This window comes from Bombina bombina, chromosome 2, assembly GCF_027579735.1.
Source record: "Bombina bombina isolate aBomBom1 chromosome 2, aBomBom1.pri, whole genome shotgun sequence".
NCBI lineage: Eukaryota > Metazoa > Chordata > Amphibia > Anura > Bombinatoridae > Bombina > Bombina bombina.
Genome location: NC_069500.1, coordinates 682,259,285 through 682,285,843, shown reverse-complemented (window position 1 = coordinate 682,285,843; position 26,559 = coordinate 682,259,285). Strand labels below are relative to the sequence as shown.

General features: G+C 40.3%; 1 protein-coding gene across 1 annotated transcript in view; it reads right to left on the bottom strand.

Annotated features, from left to right (window-relative positions):
* The window catches only part of FOCAD (focadhesin), a 1,237,844-nt gene that overhangs the window by 968,819 nt on the left and 242,466 nt on the right, over positions 1 to 26,559 (bottom strand). The window contains 1 exon segment of the mRNA XM_053702659.1: positions 4,294 to 4,395. Coding sequence (XP_053558634.1) covers positions 4,294 to 4,395 — 102 coding nt within the window.

Here is a 26,559-nt window from a genome sequence, read left to right as displayed (position 1 = left end):
CCCAGAACGCTGCAGCAGCAGTGACAGAAGCAATGTATGCAAGGGGCTGCAGGATAAAACCCTGTTGAATAAACATTTTTTATCCATTGGATCTAAAAAGCACAACTGTCCTCGTCAGAGGTAGTGGTACGCTTAGCTAGAGTAGAAACTCTTCTCTCCACCTTAGGAACTGTCTGCCAGAAGTCCCGTGTGGTGGTAACTATTAGAAAACATTCTTCTAAAAAATAGGAGGGGAAGGGAACGGCACACCTGGTCTATCCCATTCCTTATTAAAAAAATTTTTAGTAAACCTCTTTAGGTATTGGAAAAAACATCAGTACACACCGGCACTGCATATTATTTATCCAGTCTACACAATTTCTCTGGCCCTGCGATTGTACACATTCATTCAGAGCAGCCAAAGCCTCCCTGAGCAACAAGTGGAGGTTCTCAAGCATAAATTTTAAATGTAGAAATATCAGAATCAGGTTAAATCATCTTCCCTGAGTCAAAAAAAAAATCACCCACAGACTAAGCATATTGTGATGTAGTATCATACATGGTTCTTAAAGCATCTGTATGCTCTGTATCTACCCCCAGAGCTAACTGCTTTCTTTTAATTTCAGGTAGTCTGACTAATACTGCTGCCAGAATATTATTCACCACCTTTGCCATGTCTTGTAAAATAAACGCTATGGGCGCCCTTGTCGAAGGGTCTGACACGTGGGGAGAGTTAGTCGGCATAACTTTCCCCTCGACAGAATCCCCTGGTAAAAGAAACGATATGGGTGCCCTTGATGTACTTGGCGCCATTTGAGCGTGAGTCCCTAAAGCGGGAGTCAAAAGGTCTGACACGTGGGGAGAGTTAGTCGGCATAACTACCCCCACGACAGAATCCTCTGGTGATAATGTTTTTAAAGACAAAAAATGATCTTTATTGTTTAACATGAAATCAGTACATCTGGTACACATTCTAAGATGGGGTTCCACCATGGCTTTAAAACATAATGAACACAGAGCTTCCTCTATGTCAGACATGTTAGAACAGACTAATAATGAGACTAGTAAGCTTGGAAAACACTTTAAATCAAGTTAACAAGCAAATATATAAAACGTTACTGTGCCTTTAAGAGAAACAAATTTTGTCAAAATTTGAAAAACAGTGAAAAAAAGGCAGTAAAACAAACGAAATTTTTACAGTACATGTAATAAGGTAACAGAGCATTGCACCCACTTGCAAATGGATGATTAACCCCTTAATGCAAAAAACAGATCAAAAAAAAAAAATTAAAAAAAAATGACAGACGTTTTTAAAAACAGACACAACAAACTGCCACAGCCAACAGTGGGAAGCTTCAGTTAACTGTTTCTATGCAAAATTTAAGCCAGCCATGTGGAAAAAACTTAGGCCCCAATAAGTTTTATCACCAAACATATGTTAAAAAACGATTAAACATGCCAGCAAACGTTTTAAAACACATTTTACAAGAGTATGTATCTCTATTAATAAGCCTGATACCAGTCGCTATCGCTGCATTTAAGGCTTTACTTACATTACTTCGGTATCAGCAGTATTTTCTTAGTCAATTCCATTCCTAGAAAAATATTTTACTGCACATACCTTATCTGCAGGAAAACCTGCACGCCATTCCCCCTCTGAAGTACCTCACTCCTCAGAATGTGTGAGAACAGCAAATGGATACGTCTGCTAAGATCATAGAAAAACGCAGGCAGATTCTTCTTCCAAATACTGCCTGAGATAAACAGCACACTCCGGTGCCATTTAAAAATAACAAACTTTTGATTGAAGAATAAACTAAGTAGAAAGCACCACAGACTCTCACGACCTCCTATCTATGTTGAGGCTTGCAAGAGAATGACTGAATATGGCAGTTAGGGGAGGAGCTATATAGCAGCTTTGCTGTAGGTGGACTCTTGCAGCTTCCTGTTGGGAAGGAGAATATATTCCATAAGTAATGGATGATCCGTGGACTGGATACACTTAACAAGAGAAATAGAAATATAGACACGCATAACAGATTTAATGCACTGATTCATGAAAATGAGGGTAATAGAACACCGACAACCACAGCAAAAGCACACACCTCCAGAAATAATTTTTTAGAAGAATCAAACCCACGATCCTCCAAAGGGCAAAAGAAGGTTAGAGGAAATAGAGGAAGGGGAGGTGGAGCCAAAAAAAGCAACAAAGAAATCGAAGTAGAACCTAAGGGAATATTCAATCTAAGTAAGCTAGTCTTAAATTATGAACAAAAATCTGTCCTGAGTAAGGGTTTATCCTTTGCCCCTGCATGCAAAATCAATAAATTTCAAACTTTGATTAATGTAAACCAGTTTACAAGGATACCAGATACACCGATCGAGAAGGAAAAAAGCCAAGTGTGGAGAAGTGAGCGGTAGAATACGGATCACTCTCAGGTACATCACCAGCTCTAAATTGGTACGTAAAGCTGGACCGCTACCCCAATATAGCAAGCGGTTAATAACAGACCGTGAAGAAAAAAATTAAGATTACCCAAACTTCAATAGGGGTCCGGAAAGCTGAACAGACACCTCATTGTTACTAGCGGTTACTAACAGACCGCAGAGAAGAGGTGAATATCATCACACAACAGAGACACTCAAAATAGCAAGACCGCTATATCTTCAGGGACCGGAACAGTTAAACAGGGTCTAGTGTGGAGTAGAAACACAGAAAGCGATCTGTTTAAACACCAAGCCAGGTCCTCTTCGGATTACTTGGGGACCCTCTCCTGGTTTCATCATCCATTAGTGTATCCACACGGAACACTATCAGGTAATACTGGGCAACTACGCCGGAATAATCTGTTAAATTAAACCACAGATAGGAGACATTATCAAAGTTGTATAATAAATCCCTGGGATACTAAAGAACTGCATTAAAGACCGACAGTTACATATCTTTAGCGGTCATTAGCAACAGTGTTGCAAGTATACTACAGCTGCCCACACACGATTGCAGCTCACTTTCCATAGCTGCTCATACACTGTTACTATTACAGCAGCTCGTTTTTGCAACTACTCACACATTGCTGCCATTAACTGCTGCTGACATATACATGTCACTTATACGTTGTTGTTATTTATATACATTTTATAACTTGTAAATAACATTGTTGCCACTACAGCTGCTCGTTTTTTGGAGCTGCTCACACATTGCTGCCATTAATTGCCGCTGACATTTATATGACACATATATGTTGTCATCATTTATATATACTGTATAACGTGTGGGTAATATGTGATTTCCATTAATCCCATTAACACCACTTAGAGATCAACTTTTAGCCGACACCGGTGTCCAGTTCTTACATAATAATAAATGTTTTTTAACTTTTGTCAATCACATGTTTTTAACAATTATTTTAATAAATTAATATTTTATATATACACTGATATCATTGTATTTCATCTTACTAATAGGAGTATATGGACCATTGGTATTTATGACAATATATTGTCGCCACCTTATACTACAGAAACTTTGAAAACTTTTTGGGATTACGTTTTTTAAAGGTGAGCTACATTCCCTACCAGCCTTACAGTCAAATCCTTTTCTTATCACAAAACATAGATATCTTAATGTTCCAATTTGGTCTTATGAAAGTCTTCAACCTTATTTTTCTTAAAGGGAATGTAAATTTTGATGCCAAAGTGCCCGGTTTTTAAAACTTTGATTAAAAACAGGGGCACTTTAATTCATCAAAATTTACATTTCACTCCTGTTGTGAGAAAAAACTTACCTTTTAATCTTCACAGCAGCTCCAGCTTGCTCCGGTCTCACAAGCCATTTCTGATGTCAGAAATGATTGATAGGTCATCCTCCAATCACAGCTTCCCCCCCGGGGGATTCAGTGTCTGATTCACTGCTGTGATTGGAGGAAGCCGATGCCTCATTTTAGACCCAGGAAGAGGCTTTGAAACGGGAGGAGGAAGCTGGAGCTGCTGTGAAGATTAAAAGGTAAGTTTTTTTTCACAGCAGGAGTAAAATGAAAATTTTGATGAATTAAAGTGCCCCTGTTTTTAATCAAAGTTTTAAAAACCGGGCACTTTAGCATCAAAATTTACATTCACTTTAAAGGGACATGAAACCCAAAAATGTTTTTTCATCATTCAGATAGTAAATTATTTAAAATTGCATGTTCTATCTGAATCATACAAAAATGGGTTTCATGTCCCTTTAATTAGCTGTTAAAGCTATCTTCTTTACATATTACATTTTTTATTATCATATTATAATTTTCAAAAGTATGATAATCCTGATGTAATTACCTTTGAGGACACTGCCAAGAGATAGATGAAAACTGTTGCAGAAAAGTAGGCCAACAGTCGGGTCTGTTTTCTAGCATGCTGATAAATGGATGTGGGGGGTTCCTGAAAAGATAGAAAAATACATTAGTTATAAGTAAACTGAACCCCTAGAGGCTTGACCTTCTCTTTTAATAATTTTTGTTTCTTTGACCATCTTAATGAAATAAAGGCAAGGTATGTTGATATAAATAATTTATATAATGAACTGCTCTTTTTTATGAGCAAAGAATTTGCTGAGGTGCCATTAGCCTCTCCCATAAGCATTATTTGAGCATGTGTGCCTATGTGATGTGGGGTGCTTGTGAATGCAAGCACCAATCCTTTCTGACTGATTCCCAATGAGAAAGACTATAGAAAAGTACTCATTTTCATGTACACAATGATGCCATCCTTGCATACTCCAATGTGGTGCAACCACTGGATAACAACGGAAGGCTAGAACAATCAATACCAATGGCAAAACAGTCATGCACAACAGCCTTAAATTCAAATCTGCAACAAAACATAAGGATTTTAAAGGACATAATGCATCATATCCCTGCATTAGTCTGCCACTCCACAAGCCATTCAGCTAAGCCATGCCTGGGACAGGAACCAACACTTCCCAAAGCACCAGGCAGTCTGCATGGAAAAGCATAAAAGATACTGCCATTGTGCTGTCCATTCTGTACATGGAAATAAATAAGAATGGAGTGTTTGGTAACAAAAGTCACCATAATACAGGTAAGGAGGAGGAGTCTTGGTCTGACCATCTCCCTTTGGGGGCTTAGTTTATTTCTGGTGAGTACAGGATAAGATAAGCCAAGAAAAATATGGTTCTATTTGTAATGAGTTCTCACATGTAATGAATAATATATTATATAAATAAAAACTATAACTAGGATTTGAAATTTGCCTAGATAATAGCCAAACAGAGAAATCAAAATAATCTTCGAAAAAAATCATCTAAAAATGTACAAAAAACAATAACTCAATTAGACCCTGGGGTATCAGGGTAAACAGTCGTTTGATCTATTTGCGTTTATGCTTTAAAATTATCTATTTCAATAGCCCTACACATTACTAAAACTTTAAAATGTACTACTCATAAATTATTATAAATTGTAAAATTTCTTGTTACACTAGATGCTTGATAACTCTTTAGTATATTGCATATGTTCTACTACACATGTATCTTGCATATGTTCCACTACACATGTATCTTGCATATGTTCCACTACACATGTATCTTGCATATGTTCCACTACACATGTATCTTGCATATGTTCCACTACACATGCATCTTGCATATGTTCCACTACACATGCATCTTGCATATGTTCCACTACACATGTATCTTGCATATGTTCCACTACACATGTATCTTGCATATGTTCCACTACACATGTATCTTGCATATGTTCCACTACACATGTATCTTGCATATGTTCCACTACACATGTATCTTGCATATGTTCCACTACACATGTATCTTGCATATGTTCCACTACACATGTATCTTGCATATGTTCCACTACACATGTATCTTGCATATCTTCTACTACACATGTATCTTGCATATCTTCTACTACACATGTATCTTGCATATGTTATAAGGTAATTTCCTTTAAAGCAATGCTCATTTTACCAATAACAAACAAAATATGGACAACAGGCCAAGTAAATGATAATCTCAGTAAATTACAGACATTCTATTTAATGTTATTTTATACACTTTACCACTCACTATAAAATTAAAATAAAAACTGTTTTGAACTCATAATGCTCACCTACTTTACATTACCGTAAGGGATACCATCCATTTTTCTAAAAAAAAAAAAAAAAAAAAAAAAAAAAAAGGCGCAGACACTATTTTGTCTTTTATGTTGGGTGCTCTTCTACTTTTAATATTATAACCAGCTATCTTTGCTACCACAGCGTCAGTAAATATAATGGACCACAAATGCAGAGATGCTGAGAATGTCTTTCTAGAGATGATTTAATTTCATTATGAATCTAAATTATTTCTTTCTTTTCTACTAAAATGAACAAACAAATCATTCTCTTGCATGCCAAATCATATTACTCTATTCAAAGGGTATTTCATTATTGTATTTCTATAACCAAGTTCTTTAATAAATTTCAAGAGTATATGCTACAGCTGCTCTGAAATAGTGCATTAGTAAGTTGCTGAACAGTTCATGCATGTGGAGTAGCCTGCACCATCCTCAATTGAAGAAGCGCACTGTATTGTGCTCTGCTTTGAGTTCACTAGAGTAGGGTGTATTAAATTGGATTGGCTGTACCAAACTACTTCACAAACCGAGAGGAATAGCCAGGATGGTATGTAAACAAGTATCAGGCCTGGTTCTAGATTACCTGCTAGTATGTTACCTCCTTTCTTTACTTTATTTTCCCACATATTATTATTATTATTATTATTATTATTATTATTATTATTATTATTATTATTATTAAACAATGAGAATTTCTGGGAGCATTGTTTGCACCAGGGTGCTATTAAAGATATAAAGAAAACACGTAATTTGTAGGATCATATTGTGCCTTCTAATCAATCCCCCTTCTTAATTCAAATTAATCTAAATGTTTAGATGGGAGAGCGACTTGATTCATCCCTTGGACATGGATTCTGGGGTATTTTTTACCATGTTGGATTCATAATTAAAACTGCTGTAAATCAGTTTGCTTTTTGAGACTGGGCAGCACTTTTCAGTATCTGGTGGCAGGGCACAAATATACAGATTTTGGGAGAAAGGCTACCATCTGACAACTTCACTTTTACAGTGGCCACTACAATACAGATACTGTACTATGCATGTTGTGTCAGCAGGGGCCCTGGTGGCCTCGGCCTGCTGCATAAGGAGGCCCCTATATAGCCCTAAATGTTTTGCAAAAAGGTTGGCAAACGTACACTATGGAAAGAATAGATTATTATGGAAACTCCCATGAACACCAGCTTATCTGGGTTCCCAGATAACTTGCACTCTGATACATTTACAGTCCGTTTCCTTTCACTTTGTTCTTTCATATACAAATTGATCTATTGTGGAAGTCTTCCCTTAATTGTTACAGTACAGGTCAAGGATCCACTGTAATGTGTCTTTTTCCTGTATTATTGTTAATGTTTCTATATACTATTTAACAGTCATATTAAGTTTCTCCTAGTTGTTTAGGTGAGCGTACTATACAGTGTGTTGCTATTATTATTATCAGATATTTGTAGAGCGCTAACAGGTTCCGCAGCGCTGTGAACATAGGTGGTATATAAAAACAATTACAGGGATCAAATGGGTAGAGGGTCCTGCCGAGAGTTGCACTGTTGTAGTCGGCTCTAGAGCATATGACAAGTTGTCTAGACATCTCTATAATGGATTTTCTTTATTTATAGTACTTACAGTATATTCTTGTAGTTTGATATCTCACCCCTAACTCTTTTGTGTATGCCATAGCCAAAGAAATGGTTTACTTATACTCTTTAATTTGCACATTTTTATTATTTGATGATGCTGATAGCAGTAGCTGGGTTTTTTTTGGGGTTTTTTTTAATACATTGACAAATGTGCGCATTGAAATGCCATTATTATGACTGTATTTTCTCTAAGAATTTCATTATTATTTCAGATTTTTCCTTTTTTTCTAAAGCAGAAATTTAAATCAGCATTTAAAAAGTCAGCCAGAGCCGTGCATAATGACAATGTAAAATCTCAAGAATATTCCCAGGTAGTCTAAAAGATGTTTTAGTCTAGGTTGAGCTAAATCCTTTTCTTCTCTGTACTTAATTAGAAGCAATGAAATGTCTGTAGTGAGTGGAATGGCTAAGCAAGATCTAGACACAAATAAATGAAGAAAAAGCTGAAAAGTATTTCCAATAAAGCAGCAACCAGGTGAAACTGCCCAAATCAAAGTCAGCAATCAATCTGCTGGAGTGTCAGGAAGAATGTAACTGCATATACTGGGTATAATTTAGCATACTAGCCACACTCTTTGTCCAGGAGATAAAGCATTTCACATGGAGAAACGGGACTACTGTGAGAGAAAAGCCGCCTATAAAACAACAGGGAACAGGATGTTACACTTGATTAGCGACTTAGGGAAAGTTAATAGCAGGTTTCCTAGTTGGATGTTGTAAATTGGACTAAACGTTTGTGGACTGTTAAGAGTTCAGAAGGCCTCAGGACACACTGAGACTGGAATATATTTTACTTGTATTCTTTACAGTGCAATAGGCATAAAGCTGAAGTGAATTGATTGCAATTTCAGACTGTGAAAAACACATAATAACTTTAAAAAGCAGCAGTGAAAGAAGCAAACCGCTTTAGATAATTTTACTGAAATTTTGTTCTCATTGTAAATATCTGTCAAGCGTAAACATAGGGATAAAAGCTCAGTCATATTATTTCTTTTAGATTTGCTGCTATTTCATAAAGTGCTTCACACTATCAATAGTACGTTTTGTCTCTCAACATTTACAGCAATTGGACAGTTATCAAAGCCTCCTCATATTTAATTTAGCATGTTTTCAGTCATTGTGTGTCTACACTAAAAATCTTTACTTTTTATCAAATGCATAGAAATTCTGAGGCTGTCTGTGGGTAACCTTCACATGTTGGATCTGACAAAACATGAATACTCCACACAGATGTAGCCTTTATTGAAAGAGATATCAATGCAACATCATATTTTTTGGGAAAACTGTATACTTTGCGCAAGATTCACATTCACTTGAGAATTCTAAAATCACTTATAAATGGAAAGCAATACAGGTCTGTCTTTGTTCATTAAAGGGACAATGAACCCACATTTTTTTCTTTCGTGACTCAGATAGAGCATGCACTTTTAAGCAACTTTCTTATTTACTCCTATTATCAATTTTTCTTTGTTTACTTGCTATCTTTATTTGAAAAAGAAGGCATCTAAAGCTTCTTTTTTGATTCAGACCTCAGGACAGCACTTTTTTATTGGTGGATGAATGTATCCACCAATCAGCAAGAATAACCCAGGTTATTCACCAAAAATGGGCCGGCATCTAAACTTACATTCTTGCATTTCAAATAAAGATACCAAGAGAAGGAAGAAAATTTGATAATAGGAGTAAATTAGAAAGTTGCTTAAAATTGCATGCTCTATCTGAATCACAAAAGAAAAAAATTGGGTTCAGTGTCCCTTTAAAGGGTATATTGCTTAAAGCTCATAGGTCAGGATTTTTTTTCAAACTAATTAAAGGTTCATTAGGGGAGAAGTTTTGTATAGAAATCCAGCAGTCTCCCCTGGCTCATATAATACAATTAGTCAAATATGAATGGTTTTAAAGGGACATATGAGTACAATAGTACAATCTCTAATGTACTACAGTTATATTGTTCTACTGCATGCATCTAACCATGCAATTAACCTATTCAAAGTGGTTTAACCTGAGCAACAATGCATTCCTACTCTTGAGCTGAACATGACAAATAAATCAGGCACAAGATCATTGTTATATGTTGCCCTTCTTTTGTACTTCTGACTTGAAAGATCTGTTAAAGGGGATATGAAACCCAAAAAAAATATTTTATGATTCAGACAGAGCATACAATTTTATAAAAAGTTACCAATTTACTTTTATTATCACATTTGCTTTGTTCCCATAGTATTCTTTATTGAAGAGATACCTAGGTAAGTGTCACTACATGGCAGGAAATAGTGCTGCCATCTAGTGCTCTTGAAAATAGATAACATTCTTCAAAAACTGCTGCCATATAGTGCACCAGACAAGTGCATGCTTGTGAGCTTTTTCAACATAAGATAGCAATAGAACAAAGACAATTTTAAATGAAAAGTATATTAGAAAGTTGTTCAAAACTACATGTTCTACCTGAATCATGAAACAAAAAATGTGGGTTTCATGTCCCTTTAAGAGAATGTAGAATTAAAAGAAGAGTGAAGAGTTGCTTGAGGATATCTATGCATTTAACTACCTGCAAAATAGGTTAAACGCACAATAAAAAACAGAATTTATGTTTACCTGATAAATTACTTTCTCCAACGGTGTGTCCGGTCCACAGCGTCATCCTTACTTGTGGGATATTCTCTTCCCCAACAGGAAATGGCAAAGAGCCCAGCAAAGCTGGTCACATGATCCCTCCTAGGCTCCGCCTACCCCAGTCATTCGACTGACGTTAAGGAGGAATATTTGCATAGGAGAAACCATATGATACCGTGGTGACTGTAGTTAAAGAAAATAAATTATCAGACCTGATTAAAAAACCAGGGCGGGCCGTGGACCGGACACACCGTTGGAGAAAGTAATTTATCAGGTAAACATAAATTCTGTTTTCTCCAACATAGGTGTGTCCGGTCCACGGCGTCATCCTTACTTGTGGGAACCAATACCAAAGCTTTAGGACACGGATGATGGGAGGGAGCAAATCAGGTCACCTAGATGGAAGGCACCACGGCTTGCAAAACCTTTCTCCCAAAAATAGCCTCAGAAGAAGCAAAAGTATCAAACTTGTAAAATTTGGTAAAAGTGTGCAGTGAAGACCAAGTCGCTGCCCTACATATCTGATCAACAGAAGCCTCGTTCTTGAAGGCCCATGTGGAAGCCACAGCCCTAGTGGAATGAGCTGTGATTCTTTCGGGAGGCTGCCGTCCGGCAGTCTCGTAAGCCAATCTGATGATGCTTTTAATCCAAAAAGAGAGAGAGGTAGAAGTTGCTTTTTGACCTCTCCTTTTACCGGAATAAACAACAAACAAGGAAGATGTTTGTCTAAAATCCTTTGTAGCGTCTAAATAGAATTTTAGAGCGCGAACAACATCCAAATTGTGCAACAAACGTTCCTTCTTTGAAACTGGTTTCGGACACAGAGAAGGTACGATAATCTCCTGGTTAATGTTTTTGTTAGAAACAACTTTTGGAAGAAAACCAGGTTTAGTACGTAAAACCACCTTATCTGCATGGAACACCAGATAAGGAGGAGAACACTGCAGAGCAGATAATTCTGAAACTCTTCTAGCAGAAGAAATTGCAACCAAAAACAAAACTTTCCAAGATAATAACTTAATATCAACGGAATGTAAGGGTTCAAACGGAACCCCCTGAAGAACTGAAAGAACTAAGTTGAGACTCCAAGGAGGAGTCAAAGGTTTGTAAACAGGCTTGATTCTAACCAGAGCCTGAACAAAGGCTTGAACATCTGGCACAGCGGCCAGCTTTTTGTGAAGTAACACAGACAAGGCAGAAATCTGTCCCTTCAGGGAACTTGCAGATAATCCTTTTTCCAATCCTTCTTGAAGGAAGGATAGAATCTTAGGAATCTTAACCTTGTCCCAAGGGAATCCTTTAGATTCACACCAACAGATATATTTTTTCCAAATTTTGTGGTAAATCTTTCTAGTTACAGGCTTTCTGGCCTGAACAAGAGTATCGATAACAGAATCTGAGAACCCCCGCTTCGATAAGATCAAGCGTTCAATCTCCAAGCAGTCAGCTGGAGTGAGACCAGATTCGGATGTTCGAACGGACCTTGAACAAGAAGGTCTCGTCTCAAAGGTAGCTTCCATGGTGGAGCCGATGACATATTCACCAGATCTGCATACCAAGTCCTGCGTGGCCACGCAGGAGCTATCAAGATCACCGACGCCCTCTCCTGATTGATCCTGGCTACCAGCCTGGGGATGAGAGGAAACGGCGGGAACACATAAGCTAGTTTGAAGGTCCAAGGTGCTACTAGTGCATCCACTAGAGCCGCCTTGGGATCCCTGGATCTGGACCCGTAGCAAGGAACTTTGAAGTTCTGACGAGAGGCCATCAGATCCATGTCTGGAATGCCCCACAGCTGAGTGATTTGGGCAAAGATTTCCGGATGGAGTTCCCACTCCCCCGGATGCAATGTCTGACGACTCAGAAAATCCGCTTCCCAATTTTCCACTCCTGGGATGTGGATTGCAGACAGGTGGCAGGAGTGAGACTCCGCCCATTGAATGATTTTGGTCACTTCTTCCATCGCCAGGGAACTCCTTGTTCCCCCCTGATGGTTGATGTACACAACAGTTGTCATGTTGTCTGATTGAAACCGTATGAACCTGGCCCTCGCTAGCTGAGGCCAAGCCTTGAGAGCATTGAATATCGCTCTCAGTTCCAGAATATTTATCGGTAGAAGAGATTCTTCCCGAGACCAAAGACCCTGAGCTTTCAGGGATCCCCAGACCGCGCCCCAGCCCATCAGACTGGCGTCGGTCGTGACAATGACCCACTCTGGTCTGCGGAAGGTCATCCCTTGTGACAGGTTGTCCAGGGACAGCCACCAACGGAGTGAGTCTCTGGTCCTCTGATTTACTTGTATCCTCGGAGACAAGTCTGTATAGTCCCCATTCCACTGACTGAGCATGCACAGTTGTAATGGTCTTAGATGAATGCGCGCAAAAGGAACTATGTCCATTGCCGCTACCATCAAACCTATCACTTCCATGCACTGCGCTATGGAAGGAAGAGGAACGGAATGAAGTATCCGACAAGAGTCTAGAAGTCTTGATTTTCTGGCCTCTGTCAGAAAAATCCTCATTTCTAAGGAGTCTATTATTGTTCCCAAGAAGGGAACCCTTGTTGACGGAGATAGAGAACTCTTTTCCACGTTCACTTTCCATCCGTGAGATCTGAGAAAGGCCAGGACGATGTCCGTGTGAGCCTTTGCTTGAGGAAGGGACGACGCTTGAATCAGAATGTCGTCCAAGTAAGGTACTACAGCAATGCCCCTTGGTCTTAGCACAGCTAGAAGGGACCCTAGTACCTTTGTGAAAATCCTTGGAGCAGTGGCTAATCCGAAAGGAAGCGCCACGAACTGGTAATGCTTGTCCAGGAATGCGAACCTTAGGAACCGATGATGTTCCTTGTGGATAGGAATATGTAGATACGCATCCTTTAAATCCACCGTGGTCATGAATTGACCTTCCTGGATGGAAGGAAGAATTGTTCGAATGGTTTCCATCTTGAACGATGGAACCTTGAGAAACTTGTTTAAGATCTTGAGATCCAAGATTGGTCTGAACGTTCCCTCTTTTTTGGGAACTATGAACAGATTGGAGTAGAACCCCATCCCTTGTTCTCCTAATGGAACAGGATGAATCACTCCCATTGTTAACAGGTCTTCTACACAATGTAAGAATGCCTGTCTTTTTATGTGGTCTGAAGACAACTGAGACCTGTGGAACCTCCCCCTTGGGGGAAGCCCCTTGAATTCCAGAAGATAACCTTGGGAGACTATTTCTAGTGTCCAAGGATCCAGAACATCTCTTGCCCAAGCCTGAGCGAAGAGAGAGAGTCTGCCCCCCACCAGATCCGGTCCCGGATCGGGGGCCAACATTTCATGCTGTCTTGGTAGCAGTGGCAGGTTTCTTGGCCTGCTTTCCCTTGTTCCAGCCTTGCATTGGTCTCCAAGCTTGCTTGGCTTGAGAAGTATTACCCTCTTGCTTAGAGGACGTAGCACTTTGGGCTGGTCCGTTTCTACGAAAGGGACGAAAATTAGGTTTGTTTTTGGCCTTGAAAGGCCGATCCTGAGGAAGGGCATGGCCCTTACCCCCAGTGATATCAGAGATAATCTCTTTCAAGTCAGGGCCAAACAGCGTTTTCCCCTTGAAAGGAATGTTAAGTAGCTTGTTCTTGGAAGACGCATCAGCTGACCAAGATTTCAACCAAAGCGCTCTGCGCGCCACAATAGCAAACCCAGAATTCTTAGCCGCTAACCTAGCCAATTGCAAAGTGGCGTCTAGGGTGAAAGAATTAGCCAATTTGAGAGCATTGATTCTGTCCATAATCTCCTCATAAGGAGGAGAATCACTATCGACCGCCTTTACCAGCTCATCGAACCAGAAACATGCGGCTGTAGCGACAGGGACAATGCATGAAATTGGTTGTAGAAGGTAACCCTGCTGAACAAACATCTTTTTAAGTAAACCTTCTAATTTTTTATCCATAGGATCTTTGAAAGCACAACTATCTTCTATGGGTATAGTGGTGCGTTTGTTTAAAGTGGAAACCGCTCCCTCGACCTTGGGGACTGTCTGCCATAAGTCCTTTCTGGGGTCGACCATAGGAAACAATTTTTTAAATATGGGGGGAGGGACGAAAGGAATACCGGGCCTTTCCCATTCTTTATTTACAATGTCCGCCACCCGCTTGGGTATAGGAAAAGCTTCTGGGAGCCCCGGGACCTCTAGGAACTTGTCCATTTTACATAGCTTCTCTGGGATGACCAAATTGTCACAATCATCCAGAGTGGATAATACCTCCTTAAGCAGAGCGCGGAGATGTTCCAACTTAAATTTAAACGTAATCACATCAGGTTCAGCTTGTTGAGAAATGTTCCCTGAATCTGTAATTTCTCCCTCAGACAAAACCTCCCTGGCCCCCTCAGACTGGTTTAGGGGCCCTTCAGAACCATTATTATCAGCGTCGTCATGCTCTTCAGTATCTAAAACAGAGCAGTCGCGCTTACGCTGATAAGTGTGCATTTTGGCTAAAATGTTTTTGACAGAATTATCCATTACAGCCGTTAATTGTTGCATAGTAAGGAGTATTGGCGCGCTAGATGTACTAGGGGCCTCCTGAGTGGGCAAGACTCGTGTAGACGAAGGAGGGAATGATGCAGTACCATGCTTACTCCCCTCACTTGAGGAATCATCTTGGGCATCATTGTCATTGTCACATAAATCACATTTATTTAAATGAGAAGGAACTCTGGCTTCCCCACAATCAGAACACAGTCTATCTGGTAGTTCAGACATGTTAAACAGGCATAAACTTGATAACAAAGTACAAAAAACGTTTTAAAATAAAACCGTTACTGTCACTTTAAATTTTAAACTGAACACACTTTATTACTGCAATTGCGAAAAAATATGAAGGAATTGTTCAAAATTCACCAAAATTTCACCACAGTGTCTTAAAGCCTTAAAAGTATTGCACACCAAATTTGGAAGCTTTAACCCTTAAAATAACGGAACCGGAGCCGTTTTTAACTTTAACCCCTTTACAGTCCCTGGTATCTGCTTTGCTGAGACCCAACCAAGCCCAAAGGGGAATACGATACCAAATGACGCCTTCAGAAAGTCTTTTCTATGTATCAGAGCTCCTCACACATGCGACTGCATGTCATGCCTCTCAAAAACAAGTGCACAACACCGGCGCGAAAATGAGGCTCTGCCTATGATTTGGGAAAGCCCCTAAAGAATAAGGTGTCTAAAATAGTGCCTGCCGATAAAATCTTATCAAAATACCCAGATTAAATGATTCCTCAAGGCTAAATATGTGTTAATAATGAATCGATTTAGCCCAGAAAAAGTCTACAGTCTTAATAAGCCCTTGTGAAGCCCTTATTTACTATCTTAATAAACATGGCTTACCGGATCCCATAGGGAAAATGACAGCTTCCAGCATTACATCGTCTTGTTAGAATGTGTCATACCTCAAGCAGCAAGAGACTGCTCACTGTTCCCCCAACTGAAGTTAATTCCTCTCAACAGTCCTGTGTGGAACAGCCATGGATTTTAGTAACGGTTGCTAAAATCATTTTCCTCATACAAACAGAAATCTTCATCTCTTTTCTGTTTCTGAGTAAATAGTACATACCAGCACTATTTTAAAATAACAAACTCTTGATTGAATAATAAAAACTACAGTTAAACACTAAAAAACTCTAAGCCATCTCCGTGGAGATGTTGCCTGTACAACGGCAAAGAGAATGACTGGGGTAGGCGGAGCCTAGGAGGGATCATGTGACCAGCTTTGCTGGGCTCTTTGCCATTTCCTGTTGGGGAAGAGAATATCCCACAAGTAAGGATGACGCCGTGGACCGGACACACCTATGTTGGAGAAATCAGCTTTAAAACAGCAATGCAGTAAAGGTCTTAGACTGAATTAAGCTGCTCAGCCAATTGGGCGAAGCGTATTTGTGAAGCTGTCAACCAGTGACTATATTCGGCTCAGGATTGGTAATGTATTTCTGTTTTAGAGTGGATTATGTGCGTTTAATCGCTTTATAGGGGTTAAACTCATAGGAACACGATTCAGCAACAGTGAAGTGCTAGAGCGTGTTAGAGTATTTTATGATTACAGTCTCGCTCTGGAAGAATAAAAACATAAATTATGCTTACCTGATAATTTAATTTCCATCAAGGGGAGGAGAGTCCACGGCTTCATTTATTACTGTTGGGAATTAAGAACCTGACCATCAAGAGGAGGCAAAGACACCCCAGCCAAAGGCTTAAACACCTCCCCCACTTCACTCATCCCCCAGTCATTCTGCCGAGGGAACAAGGAACAGTAGGGGTATAAATGGTGCCAGAAGATTAATTAAATTTAGATCCGCCCACCGGAGATACTGGCGGGAGCCGTGGACTCTCCTCCCCTCGAAGGAAATGAAATTATCAGGTAAGCATAATTTATGTTTTTCATCTAAAGGGGAGGAGATTCCACGGCTTCATTCATTACTGTTGGGAACATATATCCAAACTCTAGAGGACACTGAATAAAACCGGGAGGGTAAAAGGCAGACCCTAATCTGAGGACACCACAGCCTGCAAAACCTCTCTCCCAAAAACAGCTTCCGCAGAAGCAAAAACTTCAAATTTGTAAAACTTTGTAAAAGTGTGCAAGGAGGACCAGGTAGCCGCCTTACAAATTTGCTCCATAGAAGCCTCATTCTTGAAGGCCCAAGACGAAGCCACAGCTCTAGTTGAATGAGCCGTGATCCTCTGAGGAGGCTTATGTCCTGCTGTCTCATAGGCCAAGCGAATGAAGCTCCTCAACCAAAAGGACAAGGAAGTAAAAGAGGCTTTCTGCCCCTTGCGCTTCCCTGAATACACCACAAAATGAGATGGAGACCGACCGAAATACTTTGTAGCCTGAAGATATAACTTTAAAGCACGAACCACATCCAGGTTATGAAGTAACCTCTCCTTTGAAGAAGAAGGGTTAGGACACAAAGAAGGAACAACAATTTCCTGTTTGATATTACAGTTAGACACCACCTTGGGGAGAAACCCCAACCCAGTGCAAAGTAAAGCCTTATCCGCATGAAACACCATATAAGAAGGATCACATTGCAGGGCAGATAGTTCAGATACTCTGCGTGCCGATGCAATAGCCAATAGGAAGAGAACCTTCCAAGACAAAATCTTAATGTCTATGGAATGCATAGGTTCAAACAGAACCCTCTGCAAAATCCAAAGGACTAAGTTTAAGCTCCAAGGTGGAGCCGACTGTCTAAAGACAGGCCTGATTCTAGACAGAGCCTGAACCAAAGATTGAATGTCAGTGAGCTCAGCGAGTCTCCTATGCAACAAAAATGACAATGCCGAAATCTGACCCTTTAAGGAAATAGCGGCAAGACCCTTCTCCAAACCCTCTTGGAGAAAGGACAGAATCCTGGATACCTTCACCTTATGCCAAGGATATCCATGCTTCTCACACCAGGACAAGTAAATCCTCCACAACTTATGGTGGATGCGATGAGTCACTGGCTTCCTTACCTAAATTAGCGTATCAATCGCACTCTCTGAAAAGCCTCACTTGGCTAAGACTAGCAGTTCAATCTCCACACAGTCAGCCTCAGAGAATCTAGATTTCAATGTTGAAAGGGGCCCTGTTCCAGCAGATCCCTGCGACAGGGTAACCTTCCACGGCAGAGAGGATGATATCCCCACCAAATCCGCAAACCATGTCCTCCGCGGCCACGAAGGAGCAATCAGAATGGCCGGGGTCCGCTCCTGTTTGATGCGTGCCACTACGTGAAGTACAAGTGGTAACGGTGGAAAAATGTAAGCTAGGCTGAATCCCAAGGAACCACTAAGGCATCTATTAGCTCCGCCTGGGGATCCCTGGACCTCGATCCGTATCGAGGTAACTTGCAATTGAGTCTGGACGCCATGAGATCTATCTCCGGCACTCCCCATCTGTGACAAATTTCCGCAAACACCTCTGGGTGAAGAGACCATTCCCGCGGATGGAAGGATTGTCTGCTGAGAAAGTCCGCTTCCCAGTTGTCCACACCTGGAATGTGAATCGCTGAGAGCGAGCAGTCGTGGGACTCCGCCCACTCCAGAATCTGAGACACCTCCCTCATCGCGAGGAAGCTCCTCGTACCCCTTGATGGTTGATGTAAGCCACCGAGGTAATGTTGTCGGTCTGGAATCTGATGCAACTGACCGACTGCAGAGAAGGCCATGCCTTTAGAGCATTGTAAATCGCTTGTAGTTCTAGGATGTTAATCGGAAGGAGAGACTCCTCCCTGGACAACTTTCCTTGTGCCATCCTGGCACCCCAAACAGCTCCCCATCCTGTCAGACTGGCGTCCATGGTCACAATCTCCCAGGACAGTCGCAAGGAGGATGTCCCATGGACAGTTGCTCCGGACGAATACACCAAGAGAGGGAGTTCCGGTCCTGAGCATCCATGGATATCAGCTGCGATAGATCTGAATGATCGCCGTTCTCAACATGCACAATTGAAGAGGACATAGAGTCTATTATCGTGCCCAGGAACTCCACCCTGTTGCTGGGAAATAGGGAACTCTTTCCTGAGTTGATCTTCCAACCGTGAGATTGGAGCAGAAGAAGAAGAGTCCTTGAATGAGCCACCGCAATGCCCCTGGATCTGGCCACTGCAAGCAGCACCCCCAGAACCTTCATGAAGACTCTCGGGCCATCACCAGACCACAAGGAAGGGCCAAAAACTGGAAGTGTTGGTCCAGAAATGCAAATCTGAGCAACCTGAAGTGGTCCCTGTGGATTGTTATTAATAATAAAAAATGAAACGATCTTACCAGAATCTATACCGTGGAACAGGAACACGGCCCTTCAAGTGTGATAGGTTAGTAGCCTCGTTCCTGACATGGACTTGAGTGAAGAAAGCAGGCAGCAAAACTTGTCAACACTGATTGCTTATGGAGCTGTTAATATGAGTCGGGATGGTTTCGCAGAAAGACTCTCCCTGCATCTCCGGACTGTAACTTTCGCCCAGGCTCTCACTGAGAGGCTAACAGGACTACTTAAAATTCCAGTCCCCCGGTGAAGAGTAATACCCTCCATAAAAGACTACTCCGAAACTCCGGCACTCCTCTGCCATCCTCCTGTAACGTAAGGCAAAGAATGACTGGGGGATGAGGGAAGTGGGGGAGGTATTTAAGACTTTGGCTGGGGTGTCTTTGCATCCTCCTGGTGGCCAGGTTCTTAATTTCCAACAGTAATGAATGAAGCCGTGGACTCTCCTCCCCTTTAGATGGAAATTAATCAGACTCATTATTAAAGGATGAGGATAAAAAAAAAATCTAAAACTGTTCATTGCATCTGTCTCTAAATAGAAATTTAAATAGTGCAGTGACACATTGTTTCTTCTTAGATAACAGTATTTTCATATTACTTTATTACATTACTATATTCCTTTGGGTGTCAAAGGCATACAAAATCCAATCAATTATGTTATGAATTTTAAAATAATAAAGTTATTAACAAAACAAATTCTACTATCCCCACCTGCCTAAGGACCTGATATTTGAAGATTATCCAGCTTGGCGAGAAATTGTAGAGCAGGACAAAGGCTGAACTCACTGAATTTTGAAAAGAAAAAGTCCGGAACCCTCCAGCACGGCGAGATCTTTCTCATTTTTATATGTGAAACAGAGACAAGCCCAGTGCAATATAGCACTGCATGATATGAGAGTTTTGTTACACTTAGACTTTTTTGCATTGTATTTTATATTACTATACATTTCAGATTGGGTTCTTTCAGTATTATTGCAGTTAAGATTTGCACTCTCATTTATATTTTAATACATTTAGATCCAGCAGTGATTTTACACATTTTGATAATGCTTAGAAATTTTCTGTGTATCTTTTACAATTTACATTACAGTTTCAAAAAGTGGGAGGGACAGAGCAGTTCCCTGGGCTGAACAGGGGAATTCCCAGGGTATGTCTGAAGCTCTCTCACAAGTCTTGTAAAATGCTATAAGCACTCTTATTTATATTTGAATACATTTAGATTTAGATCCAGCAGTGATTTTACACATTCTGATAATGCTTTTGAAAGTTTTTTTGTATCTTTTACAATTTACATTAAAGTTTTAAAAAGTGGGAAGGACAGAGCTTCCCTGGGCTGAATAGGGGAATTCCCAGGGTATGTCTGAAGCTAACTCACAAGTCTTGTGAAATGCTATAAGCATTTTAAACAAGCTGGTGTCACTGATTTATCTCACCAGCTGTATGTAGGTGAAGTGTGCTCAAAATTCATAATACACTTACTTAAATCAACCGAAAAGTAACATATACTAAAATATAGACAAAAGCAAGTTAAATTGTAGAGAAAACATTTCCGTTTAATTTAAAATTGATGCAAATGGAGCCTTTGTATCAGCCCCAGGAGTTCTCCAGTTAACTTCTCACTCCCATGTGAAATTCTGAGGAAGCGTTATTGTGAAACATGTGTCAGGGGCTTAACAGGAAATACTCTTTCTCTCCTCTTTTAGCTTGCTAACTTCACCTACAATGATTTAAAACTATCTTCTAGTGTGTGAGATTGATTGGGAATTTCCTGTTTACTGGCAGTCTGACCTATATCGTAATAGTAATATTAAAACGGCTCCCGGATTGAATGAACCTAGTTTACATTATTTACATTCAGATGCAGTAATAAAATTAATAATTATTACTCCCACCACTGAATACCTCCGATATCAAAAATCTCCTTAGTGTGAAGGTTTAAGTATTTTTAAACTGTGTGACTGGTATGACTGTTTATGAGCTTATTTAATAAATATTTTGTGTATATTAGGTATATGTAAGTTTCTATCATTTTTCATTAACCATATTGTTTGAAAGGCAGTAATAGTCACTTTATAAAAGGTCCAGCATTAATTTTTTAGATTGTATGTCTATTTACAATTATTCAATAAAGCTTTCTATGGAAGGCACCTCTCATCTGTCTAGGATTTCCAGGTTCCTCCCCATTTCTTAGAAAATTCAGTAACTTTTACCCCTGTGAAGTCTGCAATATAAACTCTCCCCAAACTAGAGACTGTTTGATTATCTGGTCCATATAAAGTGATGACACTCTCTGGGAAACTGAATCTGTCAGTTTTTCAGTTTTAATTTAAACAGAAGAAATGCAATGTAATTGATAAAAGATACACATAAATATACAAAGTATGAGCCTTATTTGTTAAATGTAAAACAAGTGCATAGAGGACAGCGCCAGTTACTTGGGAATGTATACAGGCTGACTTCATAAGAGAACAATTGCCTAAAATAATTGTTTAGAACATGGGTGACAAATTGGAAAGTGAAAAAACATAATTTATGCTTACCTGATAAATTCCTTTCTTCTGTAGTGTGATCAGTCCACGGGTCATCATTACTTCTGGGATATTACTCCTCCCCAACAGGAAGTGCAAGAGGATTCACCCAGCAGAGCTGCATATAGCTCCTCCCCTCTACGTCACTCCCAGTCATTCGACCAAGGACCAACGAGAAAGGAAAAGCCAAGGGTGAAGTGGTGACTGGAGTATAAATTAAAAAATATTTACCTGCCTTAAAAACAGGGCGGGCCGTGGACTGATCACACTACAGAAGAAAGGAATTTATCAGGTAAGCATAAATTATGTTTTCTTCTGTTAAGTGTGATCAGTCCACGGGTCATCATTACTTCTGGGATACCAATACCAAAGCAAAAGTACACGGATGACGGGAGGGATAGGCAGGCTCTTTATACAGAAGGAACCACTGCCTGAAGAACCTTTCTCCCAAAAATAGCCTCCGATGAAGCAAAAGTGTCAAATTTGTAAAATTTGGAAAAAGTATGAAGCGAAGACCAAGTTGCAGCCTTGCAAATCTGCTCAACAGAGGCCTCATTCTTGAAGGCCCAAGTGGAAGCCACAGCTCTAGTAGAATGAGCTGTAATTCTTTCAGGAGGCTGCTGTCCAGCAGTCTCATAAGCTAAGCGAATTATGCTACGAAGCCAAAAAGAAAGAGAGAGGTAGCAGAAGCTTTTTGACCTCTCCTCTGCCCAGAGTAAACGACAAACAGAGAAGACGTTTGTCGAAATTCCTTAGTTGCCTGTAAGTAAAATTTTAGAGCACGGACTACATCCAGGTTGTGCAGTAGACGTTCCTTCTTCGAAGAAGGATTTGGGCACAAGGAAGGAACAACAATCTCTTGATTGATATTCCTGTTAGTAACTACCTTAGGTAAGAACCCAGGTTTAGTACGCAGAACTACCTTATCCGAATGAAAAATCAAATAAGGAGAATCACAATGTAAGGCTGATAATTCAGAGACTCTTCGAGCCGAGGAAATAGCCATTAAAAATAGAACTTTCCAAGATAACAACTTTATATCAATGGAATGAAGGGGTTCAAACGGAACGCCCTGTAAAACATTAAGAACAAGGTTTAAACTCCATGGTGGAGCAACAGTTTTAAACACAGGCTTAATCCTGGCCAAAGCCTGACAAAAAGCCTGGACGTCAGGAACTTCTGACAGACGTTTGTGTAACAGAATGGACAGAGCTGAGATCTGTCCCTTTAATGAACTAGCAGATAAACCCTTTTCTAAACCTTCTTGTAGAAAAGACAATATCCTAGGAATCCTAACCTTACTCCAAGAGTAACCTTTGGATTCACACCAATATAGGTATTTACGCCATATCTTATGGTAAATCTTTCTGGTAACAGGCTTCCTAGCCTGTATTAAGGTATCAATAACTGACTCGGAAAACCCACGTCTTGATAAAATCAAGCGTTCAATTTCCAAGCAGTCAGCTTCAGAGAAGTTAGATTTTGATGTTTGAAGGGACCCTGTATCAGAAGGTCCTGTTTCAGAGGTAGAGACCAAGGTGGACAGGATGACATGTCCACCAGGTCTGCATACCAAGTCCTGCGTGGCCACGCAGGAGCTATTAGAATCACTGATGCTCTCTCTTGTTTGATTCTGGCAATCAATCGAGGAAGCATCGGGAAGGGTGGAAACACGTAAGCCATCCTGAAGTCCCAAGGTGCTGTCAGGGCATCTATCAGGACTGCTCCTGGATCCCTGGATCTGGACCCGTAACGAGGAAGCTTGGCGTTCTGTCGAGACGCCATGAGATCTATCTCTGGTTTGCCCCAACGTCGAAGTATTTGGGCAAAGACCTCCGGATGGAGTTCCCACTCCCCCGGATGAAAAGTCTGACGACTTAAGAAATCCGCCTCCCAGTTCTCCACTCCCGGGATGTGGATTGCTGACAGGTGGCAAGAGTGAGACTCTGCCCAGCGAATTATCTTTGATACTTCCATCATAGCTAGGGAGCTTCTTGTCCCTCCCTGATGGTTGATGTAAGCTACAGTCGTGATGTTGTCCGACTGAAACCTGATGAACCCCCGAGTTGTCAACTGGGGCCAAGCCAGGAGGGCATTGAGAACTGCTCTCAATTCCAGAATGTTTATTGGCAGGAGACTCTCCTCCTGACTCCATTGTCCCTGAGCCTTCAGAGAATTCCAGACGGCACCCCAACCTAGAAGGCTGGCGTCTGTTGTTACAATTGTCCAGTCTGGTCTGCTGAATGGCATCCCCCTGGACAGATGTGGCCGAGAAAGCCACCATAGAAGAGAATTTCTGGTCTCTTGATCCAGATTCAGAGAAGGGGATAAGTCTGAGTAATCCCCATTCCACTGACTTAGCATGCACAGTTGCAGTGGTCTGAGGTGTAAGCGTGCAAAGGGTACTATGTCCATTGCCGCTACCATTCCTCATGTTCTGCCACCTGTGACGCAGTGTCTGACATGGCCCTAATATTATCAGCGCACTCTGTTCTCACCCCAGAGTGATCACGCTTACCTCTTAGTTCTGGTAATTTAGCCAAAACTTCAGTCATAACAGTAGCCATATCCTGTAATGTGATTTGTAATGGCCGCCCAGATGTACTCGGCGCTACAATATCACGCACCTCCCGATCGGGAGATGTAGGTACTGACACGTGAGGCGAGTTAGTCGGCATAACTCTCCCCTCGTTGTTTGGTGAAATTTGTTCAATTACAGATTGACTTTTATTTAAAGTAGCATCAATACAGTTAGTACATAAATTTCTATTGGGCTCCACTTTGGCATTGCAACAAATGACACAGGTATCATCCTCTGAATCAGACATGTTTAACACACTAGCAAATAAACTTGCAACTTGGAATACAATTCAATTAGAATAATATTAAAAACGTACTGTGCCTTTAAGAAGCACAGAAGATCTATGACAGTTGAAAATTAATAAATTGAAAACAGTTATAGTGTAAACAACACAACTTTAGCAAAGGTTTAATCCCATTAGCAAAGATAACAAATTCTGAAAGCAGGAAACAAATTACAGAATAAACGTTTTTTATCTCAGTCAACTATAATTCTCACAGCTCTGCTGAGAGAAATTACCTCCCTCAAAATAAGTTTTGAAGACCCCTGAGCTCTGTAGAGATGATGCGTAGCAAAAGCGCCAAAAAACGGCCCCTCCCCCTCACACACAGCAGTGAGAGAGAACAGAAACTGTCAGAAAAAAGATTAAGCAACTGCCAAGTGGAAAAATAGTGCCCAAACATTTATTCACTCAGTACCTCAGCAAATGAAAACGATTTTACATTCCAGCAAAAACGTTAAGCATAATTTCTAGTTATTAAACAGCTTTATGTAATTCTTACAGTGTAATTCTAGTGAAGTACCATTCCCCAGAATACTGAAGTGTAAAGTATACATACATGACATTATATCGGTATGGCAGGATTTTCTCATCAATTCCATTGTCAGAAAATAAAAGCTGCTACATACCTCTATGCAGATTCATCTGCCCGCTGTCCCCTGATCTGAAGTTTACCTCTCCTCAGATGGCCGAGAAACAGCAATATGATCTTAACTACTCCGGCTAAAATCATAGCAAAAACTCTGGTAGATTCTTCTTCAAACTCTGCCAGAGAGGTAATAACACACTCCGGTGCTATTTTAAAATAACAAACTCTTGATTGAAGATATAAAACTAAGTATAATCACCATAGTCCTCTCACACATCCTATCTAGTCGTTGGGTGCAAGAGAATGACTGGGAGTGACGTAGAGGGGAGGAGCTATATGCAGCTCTGCTGGGTGAATCCTCTTGCACTTCCTGTTGGGGAGGAGTAATATCCCAGAAGTAATGATGACCCGTGGACTGATCACACTTAACAGAAGAAAGCGCCTATAAACAAGGCTGAAGTATACTGCAGAGAATGGTGTAGTGTAAGTAGAAAGAGGGGGGAAAATATATAGATACAGTGGATCTGTTATAACAAGAATAAGTGCGGTAGAATAGTATATAATGTAGCTTATAAAGCAGTATTGCAACAACTATTGCAATAGATGTGGCTATGATTCATAGATTTATGATGTAGCTAATAAGGCAGTGATGCAACAAATATTGCAACAAATGTGGCCACGATTCATAGATTAACACAGGAGGGGAATATCGCTAATATTAGCTATGTGCATTAATTAATGGTATTCCCTATGTGATACACAACCTCGGTGGGCGTTAAGAGAGTGAGGTGAAAACAGGGGTAAGGGATAAACCTAAGATACAGTGAAATTTGACATCTAAACTAGGAGTGACTGAACTTATAATGACAGAGTGTAAATGTTTACCAGTGTGGAAAACAGGAAGCAAATATGCAGGTGAAGAAAGAATATTTAATTAATTTAAACCGACTTAAATACGTCTTATAGTCAGAGAGACAAATACAATTTATACAGATTTACAAATAGTACAAACACGACTGCAAGTCGTTTGGGTAGGAAGGATTGGTCAATCATACAAAATGTGTAAGTTAATATGCGAGTCCCCAGAAAACAGGGATACGAGATTACGGATAAAATCCCTAAAAAGGGTTCTTATGTGCAAAAAAGGAAAAAGTACAATGTCCCTAGAGAATATCCATAATATCCAAAAAATGGTGTCCTTGGTCTGATTGAGTAAAAAATAACAGTAAGATCCAGAGTATATCCAAGTGTAAAGATCAGAGGGAAGATAAATAGTGGTGAGACCTGTAAAGAAAGAACAGAAAATACTGCACAAAAACGATTGTAGAAAAAAAGCCAAAATTAGAAATGTGCTCACCGTGTTAAACAGTTACTCAGGCTGGTATGTCAATTCTCAATAGATGTCTAGGCGTTTCAGCCTACAACGAGGCCTTTATCAAGACTATACCAGCTA